Raw genomic sequence first — 23,264 nt, forward strand, 5'->3', positions numbered from 1 at the left:
GTCATACAAAACGAAACAACATAATTCTTCCCCCATGTCATCAGAAATATGATCAGTAGTTTATGATTAAATGTTTAACAGTGTGAGATAACCATAAATAACTTTAGTTTTCTCAAACTTTTGGAAACAATGAGAAAAACTAATAACGCTTGCTTGCCTTTTTTGCATTCAAACGACGATTTTGAGGTAGTCCGATGTTCAACTGCACACCAAATTCCTATTTCGATGTTCAGTAATTAGTTTTACGGTTATGAGTTGTAAAACGTTATTTTCACTGGAGGGTCTGTAAAACTGATACAATTGACAGTCATCAGTCAATGAATTACTGGATTTCGGTAAATTCAATTAAAACATTGCGGTTTTCTTTTGCTGACATGATCTGTTAACTTCGAAATGTCATCCCATTTTCCTAACTCAGTAAAAGATTTGCCAAATTTCGGTGAATCAATTAATAATGATTAAGAACTTCAGTGAACATTACTGACTATACTTCGGTAAGAATCATATCTGTCAAATTGATTTATTTTCGGAAGTGAAAAAGTTAAAACCTTACCTGGCTTAGAGAAAATTGTACAAAAAGTACTCATTTCTTTATAACTCCTGTAATTTCCTGATAGTAAGCAAGATATTCAGTATATAAACTTTTAATGCAAGCAATAATAAAAAAAATTTACATGTTGGACAAAAATTTTACATGAATTTTTTAATTTTAATTGATGGAGTTAAACCACAGACTAACAGATAGGACACTCAAATTAGATTCTTTAACCATATAAACGGTCATTTCGAATATTCCTTTATTTGGGACAGTACTCACATGTGTCATGATGGCACCACGTTACCCTATCAAAAACATTCTGTCTGTCATCTAGACTGTGTTTATTTTTTTCATTTACCAACCGAGTTGCCATTCATACAGAATTACCTGTAATGTATTGATTTGTATATCTCCATGCGAATTTCATGCAGGATACAGATTAATTACATATTGCCAAAACTATATACAGAATTGTGCCTACTTCTCATCCTACAACGCAATACAAAATCGAACCCGTTTTGTTACAATATTTACTTGCTTCTGGTCTGCCGTCACTTAATTTCGGGTGAAAATTACCAACACATTAAAAAATAGTCTAGATGAACAACGTTGAGTAAAATAAATGTTTACCTTCCAACATCGCTAGAAAAGTTAAATATATTATCAACGTAATCCAAAAATTTATTGTGACGATTCATTTTCAAATATTTCGATGAAATCAGGCAACCCTGCAAGCATCTGATCGGTGTTGACAAACGAGGGGAAACCAACTAGTAAAAAAACTTTTACGTAACACAAGGGGTGTACAGATAGTAAATAGTTCGCGCAGTACAATATAGGTGGAACTAGTGCATAACGAAAAATTATTTTTATAAGAATTTACTCATACTGTCATGTCTGTTAGTCTGTGGTTAAACTTCATTTGGATTGGATTCTAGAAGTGAACTTTAAAACTGAGTTCTTGTGATTTTACATCTTTTCAGATGCACATAAATGGAGCGTCATATTTCACATAAATCAAAATTCAAGAACACGTAAAATTGTGTGATTTGAACATTACATGGCTTCAAAACGAATGGAATAAAAATCAAAAGATCAACAGCAACAACGCGATTTGAACCGAAAAACATTAGATCACAAAGCTGGTGTGAGTCGACTGAACCACAGCGTCATTTCGATAATGTGGGCACTCGCTAACCGAGTGCAAATTACACTCGGAACCAGTAAATTTCTGTACGAATGGAATATTGCGTCATTTGAGAAGTTAAGTAGTTATGAATCCAACCGTCCCACGACAAAAGGGCCTAACTGCAAATGACAGTTTCTCTTTGTTCATTTTTTCTTTTACGGTTTACCGAATTTTATATGTGACGCTTTACTCTCCGCAAAACTTTCAAGGTAAAACTACAAGCTTTCGATTTATATTGGAAACTTTAGAGAATTTGCAATAATGACTTCGTAATAATCGAAAGAGAAAGTAAACAAAGAGAGGCTCTCATTTGCAGTTAGGCCCTTTTGTCGTGGGACTATCGAATTGTATCGTTTGTAGAATTATGTCACCTGTAAAATTCATAATTTTTTTCTGTGTATGACTCTGAAACTGAATCCTAATTTTAGATTCTGGAACTAGATTTTTGGAACTGAATTTTTAAACTAAATTCAGTACCTTAGTTGAATTAGTTCGGAATTCGTTTCCAGTATTTAAATTCATGAATTCAACTTCAAAATGCTGGAACTAAATTCAAGATAAGAGGTGTAGATCTGGATTCTGAATCAAAATTTTAGATCTGAGCTCCGAACCAGAATTTGGAACTAGTTTCTGAACCATAATGATAACTAAGTTTCGTAATTTCAGGTGCATGTTCAGAATTCTGAACCTGCCTGCTGGAATTGAACTCGGAACTTTGGTTCTAGAACTAGATTTTAAAACTGAATTCAGTTCTAACATAAAATTCGGAAGCTGGAGTCTGAAAATGAGTTCATTTTCAGAATTATAAAACTTGAGAACTGGATTCTAAACCTGAATTTTTCAACTGAATTCGGAGCCAGTCCCAGGTTCTAAATTTAAAACTATAATCCTATTCCAGTTGCTGAATACCCACAATTGAGATTCTGATGTAAATAAATAGATGGTGGTAAAAAGTGTTCAACAGCTGTAAACATCGGATAAATTTCTCAAATCGATTCTTTCTGGAATCATTGAAATCTTCCAAATGAATTGTCCGAAGTTTTCCTCCACTGAGTCTGTAAATATACAATTTGTTCAGCTGTATTTGTGTAACTAGAAAGTATTTGTCGTTAACGACTCAAGCTTTAGTAAGAAGCACCGTTGAAATTCGGGAAAAGAAGCAGTAAAAACTGCAAAACTCACACAATCATAATCACAATATTGATATTTAGAACTAACGAACGATTGATGATGTTCGAAAGTGTGAAATAGTCATGTCAGGATCTGGAAGGTGCGTTCTATAAATAACCAACAATAATTTGTAGTAATTACACTCACTGAATAGATCGCAGAATCTCTTGCTTTCCTTTTAGCGGCCCTTACACGAGCATTAAAAATGTCATTTTAAATGATGACTAAGTAATGATGTATTTCAAATTTGTTAGAAATCTCGTCATTACTGCACCATTACACGTTCATTAAAATGATATTATTTTTTACTAATGACATTTTTAATGACTCGTGTAAGGGCCGCTTTTGAACTGATTCCATTTTTTCTGAAGACCACCGGAATTTTTTTTTCGAAATGTTTCGTCAGAAAATAACTGCGTAGTGTCAAACGAAAATGTAAAACGTAAATGACAGTTGTCTTGCCGAATATCGACAAAAAGCTGATACAGGTTCCGAATTTTCGGCAAACGCATTCGCTGATTTCGAGAAAATTGTTAATCACTGAAAGGTTCAGCACAAGATCTTGTCAAATCTCGGCAAAAAGATGCACTTTCCTTGAAAATCAGTAAATTAACTAAACGCAATCAGCAAAATTGTGCATTGCCAATCTGTCACGGAATTTTTCTGTACCGAGCTCGAGAATTTGGTTTAAAGTGTGTAACCTTTATTTAAAAATTTGTAACCTTTATTTAAAAATGAGAAAACTCCAACATCCTCCTTTAAAAATAGTTCAACCGACCACTCGTCTATCAAAACTGTATCGTAAATTCAACTACTTCCCTGTAACAGGGAAAAAGTTTTTTGTCGTTGTAAAAAATAACTTTGCTTGGATCCCCAGTCAACTCGTCTGGAATTTTGATTAGTTATTTTCCGACACTGAATAAAATCTTGCAAATAACATTCCAATTTCTATGTATTGCAATAATTATATCTTCACTTGATATCATTTTATTTTCCGTCCAAAATAAACCCAAATAACTTTCCATCCGTCAAACTTTGTAATGGGCCGTAGTTTTAGTTAAATTAGAAAATTTCGAAGAATTCGGCAATTTTTTACCGAATTTTCAACAGCAAAAAAACCGTACGTTGCAAATTTGTGTAGTGTTTTGAAATCCGAAAATTCATTCGAATCCAGAATTTTAGCCAAAAGAAAACAAACACAAAAAATAGCGAACCATTCGTTAGATCCATTTGGTTTCCAGTTTACGGTAGTTGTTTGACAATTCAGCAATTACAGAACGATCGGTAATCAATTTATTTACCGAACTGATCGTTCGGTAGTTGTTGAATTGCTGACACCTTCTGCTCGTAAGTCCAGTGTCTTCAGGACTATTCACACATTTCAGTGGGAGTGCCTTCAGTGCGCCGTCAGCGTTATTTTTTGATCGGAACCTCTCCGTTCCGTTTCCGTGCTATTTCCGTTCCGGCACAGCCAATGCAATGACATACCGACTTCAGTGAAAATAAAAAAATATCGGTGACGACGAATTTGAGTTTGCCGGACGGACGCTACACTGACGGCGAGCTGCACTAAAACGGCACGGTGCCGGATAGGTGTGAATGTGCTCATAGAAAACAAATGAAATAATATCAGTATCCGTGCAAGGTGTCGTGCCGGCACTGAACCGGATCGGATATGTGTGAATAGTCCTTTATGCATTAAACCACCAACCCTGAACAAATGGAATGGAGAATGGCGCAGGACCACGAGCATGAAATATGGTGAGATTGGAGGGCTTATGAAACACGGCCGACAACAGTGTGCTGGACATGTAGCAAGAATGTCAGAAGCGAGAATGGCCTACGTGATGCTCAACAACTGGCATCTGGAGTAACTGAAGAGCGATGGTCCAAGATCGAACATCCTGGAAATCTAGCATTCATTCTATCATGTTCCAAAGTACTTAAGAATCGCACTTCAGTACCTGTTGTTCGGCTTGAAACAGGCACGCTACGCTACAGGAACGGTGATACCTCACTGACCAAAGCAAGACTTTTCATGTTCGAAGCAATCCTTAATTAAAAATACGTTTTCTTTATTATTCATTCTTTTTTGATTCCGTAAAAAATAGATAAAAAAATTAAACTACAATATAGGAATACAAGAGTTTTTCATCTCTACGTTGAACTACTTCTTTTTTTTTACTTATTTTCATTTGTTTTTATTCTCCTCACTATGTATTATCTTTAAGAACTACTCAAAGACTCGATTTTTCTATTTTTTTTATCTCGACATCCCATCATCGTCATTATCAAGACATGAATTACTTTGTTGTCGTTTTGCTGATTCCTAAAAAATCGTACTACATATTTCGCTACCAAAACGGTACAAAAAAGGTTCTTCTTGTTTGCTATGTTAGTTGGTAATTTTAAAAATTAACAGCATTTAGGGGTGGTGTGACTGCGCGTGTTAACGACCTACTCAATCATATATTCAAACGACTTACCCGGTACTTATGCAAAACGGCTAACTTAGGTTCGCTAATAGAACAAGAAAAATAGTTTCAATATGTAAAAATATGCTCTCTAAAATAGAAATTCCGCTATAACAAACAAATAGAAAATAAACCGTTCTAAAAACAGGACATCGTAAGCGTTGACTTAGTTTATAAAATTTGTTTTTCACTATTCTGCATAAACCTGTTCAGACTAATACTATTCAGAAACGATTTGACTAACAAAATAATACGAACGCATTTTGGCTACGTGCAAGTGTTGGATTTATTATTGACTCCGTTGCATGTTTGGGTGCAACGGGTTTCATTTTTTTTTCTCTCCATTATTCAAACGGTTAATGGTATAATATATACTTTTTTCATATACAATTTTCAATTTTAGATAATATTCTTGTCTCAAAAATTAGTTTTTACTTTCTTTTTTATTTCATTTTTTTTTCTTTGCTTGCTTGCTTTTGTTGTTCACTTCTGATTAAAAAATTCAGCTACAAGTATAAAAACATTCCATTCACCTAAAGTTCATTATATTAATTTGTTTACATTATATTAATTACTTTTATTAAAATATTTTTTTCGTCAATATTTTTATTACTTTTCTGTGAAAAAATTGTTCTAAAATTATAATAAAAATCTACTAAAAAGTATCTTTTTGTTTTTTTTTCTTCAGAATTATATTAATATAATTTCTATATTTATATGCTCTACGTTTTTTTTTCCTCTTCTTCTGCGTCATACTGCCACTGATTAATTGTTTTGTAGCATGCCGAACGTGTAAAATGTGGTTTTCTGGCTTTCAGTTTCCCGATAGCTTTGCAAGTTAATTTTCCAGTAATCGAAGAGAAAAGTCTGCTTTTATCTATGCTATCAAAACCGAAATCGTATCAGTGTTTTAAAGGGGGGGGGGAAGAAAAACAGGATCATTGTTATATTTTTTTTGGTGGATTTCTGCTGTATATTTTTTTGTTTTCTTTTCTTTATATACTATATCTCATTTGCCTATACTGGAGTGTGATTCCACTCCATCAGAAACAGCTATTCACTTTGAATTCGTGTTACATTGAGAATCGATATTGCAGTGTTTTGTTTTATTTAGTCGTCTTATTTGTTTATTTTATCTTTTACTTTAGCTGCCGATATGAGATGCGTAGCTGTATTTATCTTCTTTTTTTTGTTGTTCTTATATGTAGTACCTTAACTTTTTTTTACAAACAGTTTTTTTTAGTTATTAGATAACGGCGGTTATACAAAAAATAGAGAAACAATAGCAATAGTTAAACAATGAACTTTTTTGTCTTATATGTTTTCGCTTCATCGGTTATTCATTTCAAGCAGTACATTCACACAGATAATTAGGGAAATTTGATTGAGTTCGTCTGATGGCATTGCTTTCAGTGTTTGTTTTTTTTTTGCTGAGATCTGTTAGCAATGAAAATGACGAGTGGAAGTAATAAAAAATGTGTAAAGGTTGACAAACTGTTGAGCTGTCGAAATGCAGCTTGTTGCCACTCTAGATTGGAACTATCGCTAATTCTTTGCACGGTGGAACATGGTTGCACATTCACGGTTTATTCACCTGTCACATTATGAACTGCAATTTTTTTTTTGTTTCGATGAATACATTGAGTAATGAAATAAGAAAAAAAAGTGAACTTCAATGCTTACTATAGGTGGGGATAACCATTCATTTCTGCTGCTTTTAATGAATCTTCTTTTTAACAGATATATAGTCGAGAAAAAAAACCAGTGATGTTCCTATCATCAACTAGAGCAGAAATTCGAATATAGTATTTAATGATATGGTCACACTTACAGGATGTCTGGTAGAAGTAAACTGGTGCGCTCCTCGCGAGCCGCAAGCTCGCCTCCATTGTAGAAAATTGTAAATGTATGACAGTTGTTTGTGTACACTTCTACAGATAACAACTAACGGTACTTTGATCAAAGCAGTCGATGTGTTTTGAAGAAACACAAGGGTAACACTGGGCCCTTTGACGGGAAGATGAAAATTAGTGTTTGCTGACAAGTTCGCGAGGAAGGTCATGATGATTGCAGTTGGGGTCGGGAAACGGAACCGTTTGTCACATCCTCAATGATGACATCCCAAGTTTACGTCGAATAATGACTGAAAAGATGTTGATTGCAGTCCTGGGCAGCTGCCAAGGCAATTAAAACTGAATGGTCCAAATCCACGAAAGGAATGTAATTACAAGACTATGCATGCCGTTAATCCGCAAGCATTTGGGTAAAGTCATGTCCAACTAGCACAGAATTTCGATCAATCGAAAAATACAGGACAATTTTCAAGCTGCCACTTCAACGAAGTGGCGGGATAGTCAAGGACGTGTCCGTTTCAAATATACGGGCACTCCATCGGAAGGAAAGTTCGAGATTTTGTTCGAAATGTTGAATTACAGATCATTTGGTGCATACCAATTTACTTTTAGTGAAGTACCTCTAGTGAAGAATCATCATCTGAACTAAATCTAGTCGATGGATGAGTTGTTGAATTCAAGAAATAATTCCCACATTCATAAAACAAAACGAACAATTTGAGTAAAACGACTATCTTATGATTATTGGTTTCTGTTACTGTTGTGTGACTGGCGTAATTTTTTGTTCTTATTCTGTATGAAAATCGGTTAACATCATTTGGATATTTAAACTCTCGATTTCCTTCTGATATAGCTTCTCTTTTTCCGGTTTCGGTAAATTTTATTGATTTTCTTTTTACACGTCGAGCTGGTTAAGAAACGAAGATCGGGTACGGTTTATTCACATTAGGTCCATAGAAATTGATCATATTTAGTGTATGAAACTGTCCTAGAGCTCAAACTACTTTTGCTGTACGCTGTACAAAAGAAAACTGTAACGAAAGTGTACAATTTCTAAACTACATCTATTTGCTTTATCTCAATCTTTCGGTTTGTGAATTTGGTTTTCCTTCATTAAGGATGATCTTCTCATAGACTTGAAGTGTCTCTATGTCTAAACTTTCTGATGATTTCTGTCTAGTGATCAATCTCTGATCAATTTTAGAGAAAAAGTGGGTTATTTGTATGAACTTTGTATTCATTTTGTTATTTTTTTGTTGTTGTTGTATGATTTCATTCGTGTTTTTTTCCAATTGTCGTTATTATTAATATATTTAGTATTATTGATTTTCTTACCTCTGTTTAGCTTATGAACGATAGCTGTTACATGCAAACAGTATGAAAAGAGTGTAGAACTGCAATTTTTATACAATTTTTACACACTTTTCCTTCATTAATATTGCCCAATGCTTTTTCCCTCGTTTTTCTATGAGTAGTTATCAAAAAAACTCATACGAATATGAAAAATTTCGTTTCGCACTAAGCAGAACCCGAAAATCCTCGGCAACCTTTTTTTTTCTTTTCTCCGTATTCTTTTGCTATCCATCAAATCGAAATATCTCACACCAATAAACTTAACGAACCTAAAGTTGCACACGATAGTAGACTGAAATCGGGTTTCAATCTTGATAAATGGCACTCTTATGGCAATAAGGGGAAACTTTTCCTGTCCAGATGTGAGTAGAAAAATATATTCATGATTTCCGATTTTTTTTTGCATTTTTTTCATTGCATGTTTTTGCATTTTCAGGTACGAAAGCATTTTCGGTTATCTGTGATCTTGTGTCATGCTTCCTAGTGTCATTTACGATATTTAGAACAATCTTCTGCTGATGGACCATTTTCAGTGTTGCGATCGACCAACAATTAAAACAGATTAAAAATTTTACGCACGTTTTCTTTTTTGTCAACTTAATACAGCTTGAATACAATATACTAAAATTTCAGTTATCTAGTTGAATGATTTACTTTTTGTTTGTTTTGTATTAATGAACGGTTTACAACTTTCGCATTACTATTTTTTTGTTTTGTATCATATTTTACTTCTGGTTACTGTTTTGTTTTCTATGAGTGTTTCTTTGTGTGGTTTTGGTTCAAATATAGTTTACAAATATAAATCCGTTTTTTTTTTGTTTTGCTTTTTTGTTTCAATCGTTTGCATTTATTATAGCCATATGATGAACACATGTTGAAAAATGTGTTCCTTCCAGATATTATCTACCGGTAACAGTATTGAGAAAATAGCGCTGTATATAGACCTTCTTCGTGACGTTTGGACTTGACTTAATGCTATATCAAAGTGTATTAAACGTTAGCAAAACTAGTTTCCTTTGTTTAGCGAAACCTTGAAACGCGTGATTTATTGAATGTCGTGAGGAAGATTGCTAACTCAAATTGAAATCGACTTACCTCAGTTGCCCCATTGTTTTAGAAGACTAATTTTTTTATGTATGTATAAAAGGATTTTAAAATAAAAGGCTAGAAGAGGAGATTCTGAAATACATTGTTTTTTTTTTTGCTGAACTGTTCACTAATTCAAAACTTTCAGCGCTCCATTTGACGACGGTTCGGAGTATAAGGCGCTGATCTAATAAACCAGGATTTTTAGTGCCCATACGACCGAAACCCTGGCCAGGCAATGATCCTGTACACTTACTTGTCGGCGGCGAAATCTGTTAAAAAAGAAGAACAAGTTCCGCATCGAAATGTAGTACCCTGGCTAACAACGTCATCGAAGTAGCCTGATGCAATTATTTTACTTTTTCAAATTTGCATATGTCATGAATCAGCTGTTTTTCAAAGAACGGCGAATCTAACATTGACAGCAAATGGAGGAAAACGTCGATGAATGTTTCGACTTTGGTTTCAAAACCTATTTAGAAACTTTCGTATCTTCCCAGATCAATTTTTGATTAGACGTTGAACTGTTGGTTCATCTTTCAAATGCATGCAAATTTTACCACTTTCCTTCTATATCTACTGAATAAATCAACATAAAAGAAGTTTTGCCCTTTTTCGATTTGTTTACTTTTATGCTTCCTGTGTGAATTGTAAAGTTGCGTATTTTTCATGAAATTGGTTGGTTTTCGCGACTAAGATAAATCAGCGAGTAATTTTATCGTCCCATTTACTATTTCCAGTACTGAAAGGTTCGGAAACCATCTAAAATAAAGAAAATAAAAGCGATTGAAGTATCGCCCTGTTTGTTGGCATGGAACACGGAGGGCGAAACTTACGTAAACAAATGGAATGACAGTTTCGCCCTTTATAGTTCTATGTACTACAAATATTGAGATTTTTGAAGAATCCGAATGTTTAGGCAAAATTGTAGGATTTTGAAGCTTCTATTGGTAGGTAAGAGAAACTCGATTTGTTCACTTTTGTAAGATTCGCCCATCTTTGAAAAACTGCTGAAATGTTCTACTTTTGACAACCCTCATTCTGACAGTAGTTTTCTGCCCTTATTCTGAATAACGGCGTATTGATTTTTCGATCGAATGTGGAACTACCTAATTAAAACTCCCTTTAGCGGCCCTTAAACGAAAATTATTGATGTAATTTTTAATGATTATTAAAGTAATGACATTCCGAAGTTGTATGGAGAATTCGTCATTATTGCCTTACACGTTCATCAAAAATGACATCATTTTTAAGTAATAACACTTTTAATGAACGTTTAAAGGCCGCTTTTTATTTTGTTAGCGTTTTTTCGAATAAAAATAAAGATGGAAAAATCAATACGCCATTATTCTGAATATGAATAACACCCATTTTCCTTTGAATTAGCAGAAATAAAACTCAATATCCGATTTAAATTTGCACGTAAAAACAAGAACAAACCGAACCGAATAATTTCTTTCAGTAAGCAGTTCAACTTATGTCGTTTTCGCTTAAGAAAACTGAAACTGACCACCCATGGTAGTTTCATCAAACAAACACTTCTCACAAAACTGTGTTGATTTCGCACTTAGCAACGGGGGTTTGAGCAAACCTGATATAAAAACCAGGTTCGAAACTGACTCGATTTTCAGTTCAACAACGTTGAAACTAGGTTCAAAACTGGCTTTAAACAAACGGTTTAATCACAGACTAACAGACAGGACACTCAAATTAGATTCTTCAATCATTTTAACTGTCATTTCGAATATTCCTTTATTTGGGACAGTACTCACATGTGTCATGATGGCGCCACGTTACCCTATCAAAAACATCCTGTCTGTCATCTAGACTGTGTTTATTTTTTTCATTTACCAACAGAGTTGCCATTTATACAGAATGTAACCTGTAATGTATTGATATGTATTTGCATTTGTATGCGAATTTCATGCAGGATACAGATTTAATACATATTGCCAAAACTATATACAAAATTGTGCCTACCTCTCATCCTTCAACGCAATACAAAATCGAACCCGTTTAGTGGCAATATTTACTTGCTTCTGATCTGCCGCCACTTAATTTCGGGTGAAAATTACCAACACAATAAAAAATAGTCTAGATGAACAATGTTGAGAAAAATAAATGGTTACCTTCCAACATCGCTAAAAAGTTTAATATATTATTAACATAATATAATAATTTACTGTGACGATTCATTTCCAAATATTATGATGAAATCAGGCATCCCTGCAAGCAGCTGATCGGTGTTGACAAACGAGGGGGAACCAACTAGTAAATTAACTTTTACATAACACAAGGGGTGTACCGATAGTAAATAGTTCGCGCAGTACGATATAGGTGGAACTAGTGCATCACGAAAAATTATTTTTATAAGAATTTACTCATACTGTCATGTCTGTTAGTCTGTGGTTTAATAGCAGTTAGGCTTGCTGGGTGTATGTTTGTTCCAATTTCAGTTATATTATATATCTTCCATACAAATCTTCCAGCTGCTGAATTTGTTCCAAGACAAGATGAGACAGCTCGCGTTGCGATTCTGAAGCCTGGGACAATTTTACATGCCCTTGAATAGAAATTTGTGTGAAATACGGACGCTCCATTCATGTGCATCTTATAAGATGTAAAATCACAAGATTTTCTCGAACTGTGCGTTTATCGCAATGATAAAACCTAACAAAACTCGGAAAATAATAAGTACCTATTATTTGACTTCTCAATTAATTAGTTTTGAGTTCTTTTAAATCTTTTCTTTCATTCGCTCCTTTCATTGTTGTCAAAATACAAAGAGCAAAGCCACCCAACAGCGATAGTTTCGTACAATAAACTAAAATAAGTAAACCGTATCAACCTGCAATTGAGTCAATACGACTAGAACTTAACATTGTCACGCATCCTCAATGAAAGAATCCAATCCAACAGCCTCATTTTCAATATTTCACTGTCTCGTTCGTAAATTAACGACACCAGAACAAACGAAGAGAGACGAAGCATTCTCGTTTCTCATTGAAAAAAAAGAGAGAGTATAATTGCCAACGTCACTCTTTCCTCTATAACAAGACGAAACCAAACTAACGTCTTCAGGGAGCATCAGCAGAATTTCAATTCTCATTATTTCATCGATGTATTGACTGTAATGTGTGATGTTTGGTTATAAAGTGACTAAAATATGACGAATCGAAGTAATTACATCCCAGAGCCTCTTTGCAAAACAAAACTACTACAAATTGGAGCACGAACAGGTAAAAGTCATTGTGAAAGTTTTTTCTGTCATTTTCGATGCTCAAAGCTTCGGTTGAATATCGACACCGCATACTATGGTATTTTCACTGAAAACCGCAAATTACCGAAAGGGCAAATTGAAAGAGAGAACACAATTTTGAAACTACAGTCCCACTTATGTCATTGACTGGACATGGATTTCGTTCTCTTAGTTGGTAAGCGATGCTGAGAGTGACAGTGATTTCTTTTCATTTTCGTCTATTTTGAGTCAATGAGAATGACTTTTATTAGCCCTGAATACGACTCAATTGTAGAGTAAATATAACTTACCATTGAGTAGATAGAACTCAACTTTAAGTATTTTTTGCACGTGCCCAATGGAAACTACTCAGAGCCACTTTACCTAAAGTTAGGTTATTGAACGGAACCCCCAAAATAAGGTTGTGTTGCGGTTCTGTGTAGTTTTCGTTTCTTATTCATCTCTCATTGTTTTTCCTTTTGTCACTTTAGAGTGGATTCAGCGACTGGAAGTTTTATATGCAGGAGATCTGAATGGCGACTATCACCGGCATGGAACGGTTACGGAACAACAACATTAATTGTAAGCAATTCATATGAAGGGACACTACGCCAACTTCACGGAACATTTTAACGTAGGGTACGTGAGCAATATTCGGCTAACAAAATTAATAAATTAATCTTGACGTTGAGCGAAGTTGATTGATCGTCTGAATCGTATTTAATGTACACGTTTCTTGATTAAAGCAAACCAATCTAATTTGAATTTCTGTTTGTAAGCTGTAAGACAGCCCAATCGCTTTTATTCTGAATAACGACGTATTGATTTTTCGATCGAATGTGGTTCGATCGAATCATAGCTACCTTTGATTTTGCTAGCGTTATTGGGAATACAAATGAAATACGAGGGAAAAAATACGACGTTATTCAGAATAAGGGCGAATATCTCCTGCATACCGTTTTAGTTTTGTCTTGGCGCTGAAAGCAAAGCAATCTTGGTATTGAAAATCTACCATAGAAAAATCATAAGAGCAAATTCAGTAGTTGGATCAGTCACGTACCCAGAGGGGGGGGCCCAAGGGGCCCGGGCCCCTCCCGAAATCAAAAACAGACATATAATTATTCAGAAGGTCTCAGACAATAATGTAATACAATAACAGTTCCAGTGGAAAAGTTTTAAGTGACTGTTAAAAACACCCGTAAAAGGCACACCGAGAATTAGCTACATAAGCAATCTTCAGTAACATTATTTTTCTTATCTTTGGGCCCCTCCCGAAACGAAATTCTGGGTACGGGCCTGAGTTGGATCGTTCATATGGAAGATTTATAACAGAACTGAAACTGGAACGAACGTATCCCCAGCAAGCCGTTCTAGTTTTATTTATTCGAACAGTACTGTCAAATTTGGAAGTGGCACACGATGCCGTTCTATTTTTTCAATATTTCTCGGTTGATTTTTCATTAGGGCGTATAAGAAATTGACCATTTCTCTTTGTTTACTTTCTCTTCTATTAATTACCAAGCGGTTTCCACGTTTATCACTGAACTCTTTGCATTAAATGATACCCGAAACTTTCGACTTTCAAACACTGTAGTGCAATCAAAGAAAATCTTTTTAATCACATCACAATAATCGAAAGAGAGAGTGATTAAAGAGAAACTGTCACTTGCTTATACGCCCTAATGAAAAATCAACCGAGATTTGAAACACGAGCGAAACACTGCTGGGGCTGCCAGTTTTTCTTGTTATAAAATCTAGATTTAAATTTTAAAACTAACATAAATTATGCATCTAGAACTAAAACACTCGACGACGTCGTCCTAGGATTTGCGATAATCACTTCAAAGGTTTTAATGGGGAAAATTACAGAAAGTACGATAACAACCGGTAAAGAAAGTAAACATAAATTAACTGTCATTTGCAGAGGATCATGTTCTATTAAGGTAACGGCTCCAGTAGTCATCTCATATACGAAAAATTATCGATTAGAGTGAGATCTACTGTCTCTGTTCGATAGATTGACCTTAAGGGCAAGATGAAAATGGGAGCATTCGCTTCAAATTTTTTCGCGTCGCAATAACAGCAGTATGGAACAATTTTCGAACTATTTTGTCTGCGATATTGTTTCTTAGAGCCAAAGCCGGTTTTATCACAACTCGTTCAATGAAAGTCTAGTAATCGGCAAAATAATATGGCGACTCAACTGATGAGATGACTATAGGTACAACAGCCCTGTATGGGGGAAAACTAAAAATTTCTAAATTATCCTGAACAGATTACTCCAGATGTTAAAACTCTTGGAATCGTATAAATCTTGGGTCAACTGAGCTTCCGATTTGCTAACTTTTCCTATTGGGAACTTCAATGATCAATTAACTGATTGATCCAAACGTTATAAAAATATATCTTTCCGTGAGTCATCGTCCATCGTCAACGCTATTGTTACTGCAATCAGAGATGCCAGGTCAAAATTTCAAATATCTGCAGACAGGGTCTGTAAATCTAAAAAAAAATCTGCAGTCAGCAAGTATGTCTTGCTGGCAGCAATTTCTCTATAAAGTATGACACGCAAAACTGACTTGGCGAGCAAAAAAAAAAAAAAAAGGTCGCGAAAATTTCTAAAGTCTGTTAATATAGACGAAAGTTTGCGAGAATTTCAAAAGTCTGCAAAAGTCTGCGAGAATTTCAAAAGTCTGTAAAAGTCTGCACAACTAAAAATGTCTGCAGCACTATACCCCAAATCTGCAGATTTACAGACAAATCTGCAGACCTGGCATCTCTGACTGCAATGCAAGACTATTTAATTCCGTTCCGCTAACTACACTCGTATGAAAAATCTATTCATATATAATTTGGGTTTGTGGCATTTTTTTTTTTTTTTGTATTTCACTATCTGGAAGATTATGATTGCAGAATGGTTCCTTTTCCGCTGTTTTTTTTTGCGTGCTGGTTTTTAGAAAATTAAAGTTCTATTAATTTTTTCAGTTCATGTGAAATAATTTCAGCGTCCGGTAGAGAAAGGGAAAAAAATGTTTTCATAATACCTGATTGGTTACGCTCAGGATGGCTCCATAAAAAACAAGGATTTTCACTTGGTTTCCAACACCCATCAATCTCTTTACATCCCACGAATTTGGGACGTAATTTCTAAACATTCTCTTTGCTATAATGGTATAGGGCTCTAACTACAACAAAGTATTTGAGTACAAGAAGAAGAAGACGTAATGCCGATTAGGTCGTTTTGGACCGAAATGGACATACGTGCTTCATTCTTAGATGACTGATAGTGCAAGCATTCACTTTTTCGTTTTCAGAATTGGAAAGGCGCATCTACATCGAAAACCGATTAAAAAAGGTGGGGCAAAAGAGAGTAAAAATGTCCCGCTGCATAATATTTGAAATTTGAAAGTGCTAACTGTAGAGCAATTGACTCCTTGCAATTCGCAACTAATAACTGTTTGGAAAATTAGCGGAAGCTGATTTGGAAAATCGTTAAGAAACTGGGTGCTGAAAATGTGGATTGGATATCACGTGAAGGTAATGAACGGGAAATTTTTATCTTCCCTTCAAATACCGTATCCGAATAATATTTCCTTATACTTTGTCGTCGACGATAATCCTGCAATTCCGTCTCTTGGTTTGTTTTTTTTTTTGTTTTAATCAAAGTCTTGTATTACTCAGAATTCTTGAACAGTGATAAAAAATTCTACTTTGCTTTTCAACTGGACCAAATGCCAAATCTTCATGGAAAAGGAAGGCAGTAAGAAGAACGTAAGGAGCTAGAAAATTGTATCATCTAAGTCTTTTCAAAGAAAACCAAAACCAATTATGTGTTCTAATGTATCGCAGATTTAGGTGGTCTTCATTTATCTTTTTATGCGTATTGTTTTATATTTTCTTGTTTCAGAGCATCAGATATTTTTGTCGTTGATAAAGTTTCATTTTTTTTGTTGTTGTTAACTATTTACATAATCGATCACGAAGATCTAGATCTTTCTGATACTAAGGAGTAGCTTAACAGGCTTGCGAGAAGAAAAAATTTAACAAACTAAAAGAAGTTCAATATTCGCATAGGTTTTTATCTCACATTCATATGTCTAACCAACATTTTTACACAGATAGATAACAGTTTGCAAGAGAACAATAAAATTCGACTAGATACCAAGGAATCGGGTCACTTTTCCGTTTGAAAAGTTCAGGTTTCCAAACAAAACAGTAATTATTTTTTTCAATTCATACCGAAAACAGTAATTTATCAAAAGCAGTAGTTGCACTGTTTTGATTTGTTTAAAAAACCGCGATTATGATGGTCGTGCAGGTTTCAAGTTTGCCATGAATGTTCGAATGATGTTCTTTAATCAATTTCGATCGTTTCCTCAGCGTTTACTTTGTTATTTGACAGTGATTTGAGTTTGAATGTCTACAAAAATACCTATCACAAAATGATTTGTATGATGTTTTGTTGTCTTCTCTCCTTCGGTCTTTTATTTCCGTAGTATTTTGGTATTTTATTTACAATATTACCTCGTCTTTTATATGAATGTGTAGTTATTTGGTTGATATCGGATTAAATACGAGTTTCATATTAAATTTGTTACTTCACTTAGGTTTGCTTTGTATTCGCTGAGTTTATCGTTAAACCAGCAGCTATACAATATATATAGATTTACAATGTTCTACTTCGATTTCGTACAAAAAGTTAACATAACGTATTTCAATATAAAAAAGTAAACGAATTAAAAACAGTACTCACTAGCTTTGTAACTCAATCTTGTCTGGTTATTGGTTATCGTTCTCAATAAGTAATCCCTCCATGCTTGCTGGCATAACAGGTTTGCCGAGAACGAGGAAATATTATTATCTTCATTTTTGTTTGTTCTCCTCTCATTGTGGGTGACCAATCAATCGCATTCAAATATTTTTAATACTTCTAGTTATTCTTTAGTTCAACCATAACTCGTCGGCGAATGTCGTTTCTTACAAAAACACGTTTCCTTATTTGCTTTTCGCTCGCTAAACTATTTCTATTATCTAAAGGTAGAGTAGAAAATCGAACTATTCTGTTGGTTTATAAAAAATCGCTTCTTGCGTGAAATTCTCGTCTTTTCAAGTATAGGTTTTAGTTTCCGATCGCGTCATTAGAGGCAGCAGATATCGAAAGTGACGACTGCAATTGCAACTGGTGGTGTTGCTGCTGCTGCTGTTGCTGTTGCATTTTGCGCTGATGCTGCTTGATAATGTCTTCATGCTTCTTATTAAAATTATTGACCGCACCTGTATTAGCGAGGGCCTGATCAATCGAACTACTGCAGCGAATCGAGGAAGGACTGCTACTACCGCTGCTAGATATGAGACCGGCAGAAATATTGCTGCCATTAACACACCCACCAGAACCACCGGTGGTGTAACGCGATGGTGGAGGGGCCAAAAAGCCACCGGAGGTCGGTACCCGAGCCATATTGTACCTTGATTTTGTACCGTACCCTAGAACTGTGTTGCTTGCATTATTAGTATTGCTACTTCCGCTGTTACTGTTAGTCCAGGGAAATGACGGCGGTGGTGGTACGTAGTTTGATGACCCTGGGTGACCGAAGCCATGAAAATCCGCACCAACACTTCCGGTGGATGCGGCATTTGAACTGGTAGCTACTAACTGATGATGCTGCTGCTGCTGTTGGTGGTTTTGGTGATGCTGCGCTGGCTGTTGTTGATGGTGGTTGTGGCCCGATCTCATCGACATTGCGTTTCCGAAAGCAGTTTGTGCTGTTCTTCCCGCTGCAGTCGACATTGATCGTGGTGGCTGGCGTTAACACCAGCGGAAAGGAACTGCCCGGGGCCGATCCGCACCTTCCTTAACGAGGGGTTTGTGATACTCGCGACCTGATCGCGAATGAATATGGGCCCAACAATGCTCGCAATAATACTGAATATCGAATGAGAAGAAACCGCTTTAGTATTTAATAATCTGAAATCAAAGGTGCGTATGTTTGGCTCACCTGTAGACAGGTAACGTTGGCGCAAAAGAACGGCGCAAATTTGCCACCACACCGCTGACCCTGGCACTCGTCGCACATCTGATCGTCCAGGACGTACGGCTTCACCTCGACTCGCTTGTCAATGTCACCGTGCTGCAACTGCACGAAACGAGCGGAAATCGCAGCGATGTAGCTCTGTTGGTTCGAGAAAGCCACTCGACCGGCACCCTACAAATAAAGTCGTGGTGTTGGTTTTAGACATTTGATCAAGGTCTCGTTTTTTTCAGTTCCGGAATAATTCTTAAACCGATTTGACAACTCACCTTCGGATATTTCAGCTCGGGATCGGTATCGATTCCTGCATAGCAAACGCCTCCATACAAGCGATCCATAATGGTGGCAAGTTCATCTATAAAACATATAAACATAGAATTAAACCTTTTTTTTCTAAAACAATTCCGGTAACCTATCAATCGAACTTACATGCTTTCAGCGGTCTCGGAACGCCCCCGACGAAAACCGTTTTGCGTGGATCCAAGGGCATCGAAGCATCCAGTACGTAATCGGCATCGGCCAATCGCCACGGACGAATCTGTACTGCCTTGTTTTTGATCGTCGGTGATGATACGGTGATGTAAAGTTTATCGTCCTCCGGGTGGCACGTTTCGATTAGTTTCTGGACACCACGTTCTTCCTGTGGGCGGTCAAGAGATGAGGCGAAATAAAAAAGATCAATATAGAAATTAGAAATGCTTGATACGAAGCGGAACATTCCACCGAACCATCTGTCTGAGCTGTCATGTATTCCAACATACGACCAATCTACCCTGCAGTGCAATGGTGCAAATAAAGTGGAAAGACAAACTTACGAACAGAATAAATAGCAAAATACTTTGCTTCCATCTCAAAAAGGTTGCTTGATAGACAATAAATGTTAATGCAATTGTTATGTATGTGGTGGAAAATTGCATCATTGAATTTTCTCTTGCCAAAGTTTACTTGAAAAGTATAGGCGGAGAAAATGCTGCCGATTCTAAAGTAAAAATGTGGTGCTAGGATTATGTATGTAGTGATGCTCCTGTACGGTAAACAAGAAATTTTCATTTGCTCCGAAAAACTTCGGTGAAGCGTGTAACACTTGGAAATAAACTTATGCGTTACCAGTTTCCAACAAACTTCTGCAAGATGTATTTCTTTTGGTTTCACCAAAACTTCAACCATTGCGCAACGTTTGATATGATTCTTGTCAGACTCACAATGGGGTCATTTTGTGCATCTCAAGAATAAGCTTTGATCGCAGATTTATTCACACGATGCTCTGAGAATAAGTAGGTTTTTACGTCGTTTTTGCTTGAGAAAAATTGAAACTGACCCAGGTTAGTTCCATCAAACAAACACTTTTAACGAAACTGTGTTGGTTTCGGACTTTGCAACGGGGATCTGAGCAAACCTGATATAAAAACCAGGTTCGAAACTGTCTCGATTTTCAGTTCAACATTGTTCAAACTAGGTTCGAAACTAGCTTCAAACAAACGGTTAGCGTGGAAACTGGGTTATGTTTGGCATCAAGTGAAAACAACATTAATCATAGCCGAATAGGTTTCTATAGCAGTCATTTCCTTGAGAACAAAATGATCGGAATTATACTCACGCCATTTCAATACGCGTTTAGAGTAGTGGCATGAAGCTAAATTTAGTCAATATAGTGTAATACTCAATCTTGTAAATTTCATCGTTGTATGAGCTTGTTGTAAAGAAAATTTTACTTCGTTTTACAGGGCAGATAGCCTGCCAAATAAGGTATTTCGATACCAAAACCGATACTTTCCCTTTAACTCTTCAACGACCATTCAATATAATTTTTTTGTCATAAAAATGACGCTCTTCTAGCCTCACCTAATGCATAGCATCACTTTGGATCCGTGGATATTTAGCTTCGATGCTGATGCTGCTACGTGACCTCAGTAATGATAAAAGCAATTCACATGTAAAAAATGCCTTGCAATATATCTTTTCCTTTTAATTCGTGAAACACCGCGGCCGTGTTTTAAACCATTTCCGCGGCAATGAAAACAATTTCCTGAGCACATTTAATGATTGCACGAGCTCCAATTGTATTTGGCCGCTGCCTTTGTCCAACAAATGGTTTTATTTCTTCAACTTGTAATTTTTCTGGTCTTTTTTCAGGCTTTTATTCGTAATTACAGCTTTTCAACTTTCTTCGCCTGTATTCGAATATTTTTACTGATAGAAAATGATACCTCCATGTGTTGCACAACTTTTTGCACACCATGAAAATTTACGAGCGTAAAATATGAAACCAGCAAATACTGTTTTGACCTAAAGTTGGATACGAAATAGCGGACGCATCCATATGCCCGCTCCGTAATCTAGTTTAAATTCCTCAAAATTTAATGTAATTTATTAATGTAGCTAAGAATAGATCAACTGTGATCCTTTGCTCATGTCCAAATAGGCAACAATTGCTAGATTTTCCAGCTACTAATTCTTTTATTCTGTTAAAAATCTTAATTATAAAACATGTCCATCAAACTGACTGTTATAAATGACATTATATTACCAAAATATCCAACTACCACATTTTACGAACAAATTATAAGCGACATACCTATTTACGAGCATGGCGCCCTCAGGCGGGTCCGCAACGAATCTCGGACATACAAATAGGTGAGAGAAAAGTCAAAAGGCAGCACTGCGCACCCATACAATTGACATGATATTAGCTGCACACTGAAAATCGAGTTTACTTATTTTTTGCGGAGAAATCACTCATTGTAGAGCTCTTCTAGCTACCCAAAATCCGGTCGTTATCTACTCAAACTTAGACTTGATCTTAAAAAATGGGTAGCAAGCTTTTCCAAAGTTGCCATGACAACTTTGGACAAACTAATACTGTTTTCGTTTATTGATCAGAGCAGCCCGAGAGCTGACCCAGAGTCGCCCAAACAACTTTTGAGATGTTTGTTTTAGCAACTTGGGTTTGCTCTAGATCGGACTCCAATCGCGTAGTTTCTCTCTGAAAATTTTCTCGGGTCGCACTACGCATCCATGCGAGTTTGTTTATTTTTTCTTTTTTATGAGTTGTTGTTTAGGGCGCGTACCACGTGTACGTTTTATTCGGAGTCAGAGTCGCCCGCGTCTAGGTTCAAAAACGAAAACGGTATAACATTTACCTAAATTTTAAGGCCGTCTCTCGTTACCAAAAAATGGGGAGATGCACTTCAGTTGATTTTGGGTAGGTTTTGACATAAAATTAGGTAGCGGCTAGTAAGAGTGCCTCAAAGAAAAAATGTTATCACAGACTCGAACCCGTAAAGGTCTATATATAGATTTTCCGCCCTCATCGTTGGTTAAGTGAGCAAAAAAACTGAACTCCATCTCCGGAAAGATTTGTTTGGAAGATACAGATTTACAGGCAAGTACCTACAGGCGGATCCGAGGGGCCCTCCCGAAATCAGAAACGGAAACAAAACAGTTTGATGAATATTATGGAGCTGTTGATCCTGCTAATTACACCGTCAGATAGTGATTTCAAGAGTTCAGTGATGGTCTAAACCACTGACAGTGTCAATGCTACATAAAATTGAGGTTAAAACCGGAGCAATATAAATGACAATATCAATAATACATAAAATTGTACTGGATGATCGGATAGATTCTGCAGATGAGAAAGGTCTCCTGCCGCTGAATCCCAACACATACTTGATTAGAACAAAAAAAGCGAACGCAAACTCACTTCGATTACGTGTTTGGCTAGGTCCATCATAATATACCCGAGAAAAGGATGATTACCCGACAATGAACTGAAGCTGGCACGAGTGCTTCCAAGTGGCACGAGTGCTTGAAAGGGTCTGAAAGATCTATCTGTTTCACCTGATTTGGCTTTCTCGAACTATTATTTGTTCCCAAATCTCATATCATCTCTAAGAAATCAATCTGAGTTTTTGACCACTACTTCCGAAACCTGAAAAAAAACTGAACGAACAGCAGTCTAGCACGGCAGTTGAGAAAATCCTGGTCTGACAAAGAAAACATCACATTTTACATATATAGATTTCACTCATCAATGTGCTTTCCTTGATAAGAAAAACAACTAATCCGACGGGGTTCCAACATTCCTACACCACTTTTATACCATGATACCTACTTAGCCTAAAAATCTCTTACCAACCAGCGTTTTTTTTTATTCTGAGAATAGAAAAAAGTCACTGGGAGCTAAATCTGGTGAATATGGTGGAATTTGAATTTCAATTCAAGGACTTTGGCCATCTTAACGATAAGTTGTTAATGATCCGCGGTACACACTTAGCAAACTTTTTTTAAATTCAAGTGCTGCAAGTTTGTGAATGTGCTTCCTTTTGTTAATT

At 35.9% G+C, this 23,264-nt stretch overlaps 1 protein-coding gene across 3 annotated transcripts in view; it reads right to left on the reverse strand.

Annotated features, from left to right (window-relative positions):
* Nucleotides 1-4,951: 4,951 nt before the first annotated feature.
* LOC131436009 (cytoplasmic polyadenylation element-binding protein 2) overlaps nt 4,952-23,264 on the reverse strand; it is a 701,408-nt gene continuing 683,095 nt past the window's right edge. For all 3 annotated transcript variants that reach the window (XM_058604425.1, XM_058604416.1, XM_058604405.1), the window contains 4 exons: nt 19,360-19,570; nt 19,200-19,285; nt 18,898-19,104; nt 4,952-18,824 (listed from right to left, as the gene is read on the reverse strand). In XM_058604425.1, the coding sequence (XP_058460408.1) occupies nt 18,708-18,824; nt 18,898-19,104; nt 19,200-19,285; nt 19,360-19,570 (621 nt within the window). In that variant the 3' untranslated portion in view covers nt 4,952-18,707. The remainder of the gene's footprint in view (nt 18,825-18,897; nt 19,105-19,199; nt 19,286-19,359; nt 19,571-23,264) is intronic.

This window comes from Malaya genurostris, chromosome 1 (genome assembly GCF_030247185.1).
Source record: "Malaya genurostris strain Urasoe2022 chromosome 1, Malgen_1.1, whole genome shotgun sequence".
NCBI classification, from domain to species: domain Eukaryota; kingdom Metazoa; phylum Arthropoda; class Insecta; order Diptera; family Culicidae; genus Malaya; species Malaya genurostris.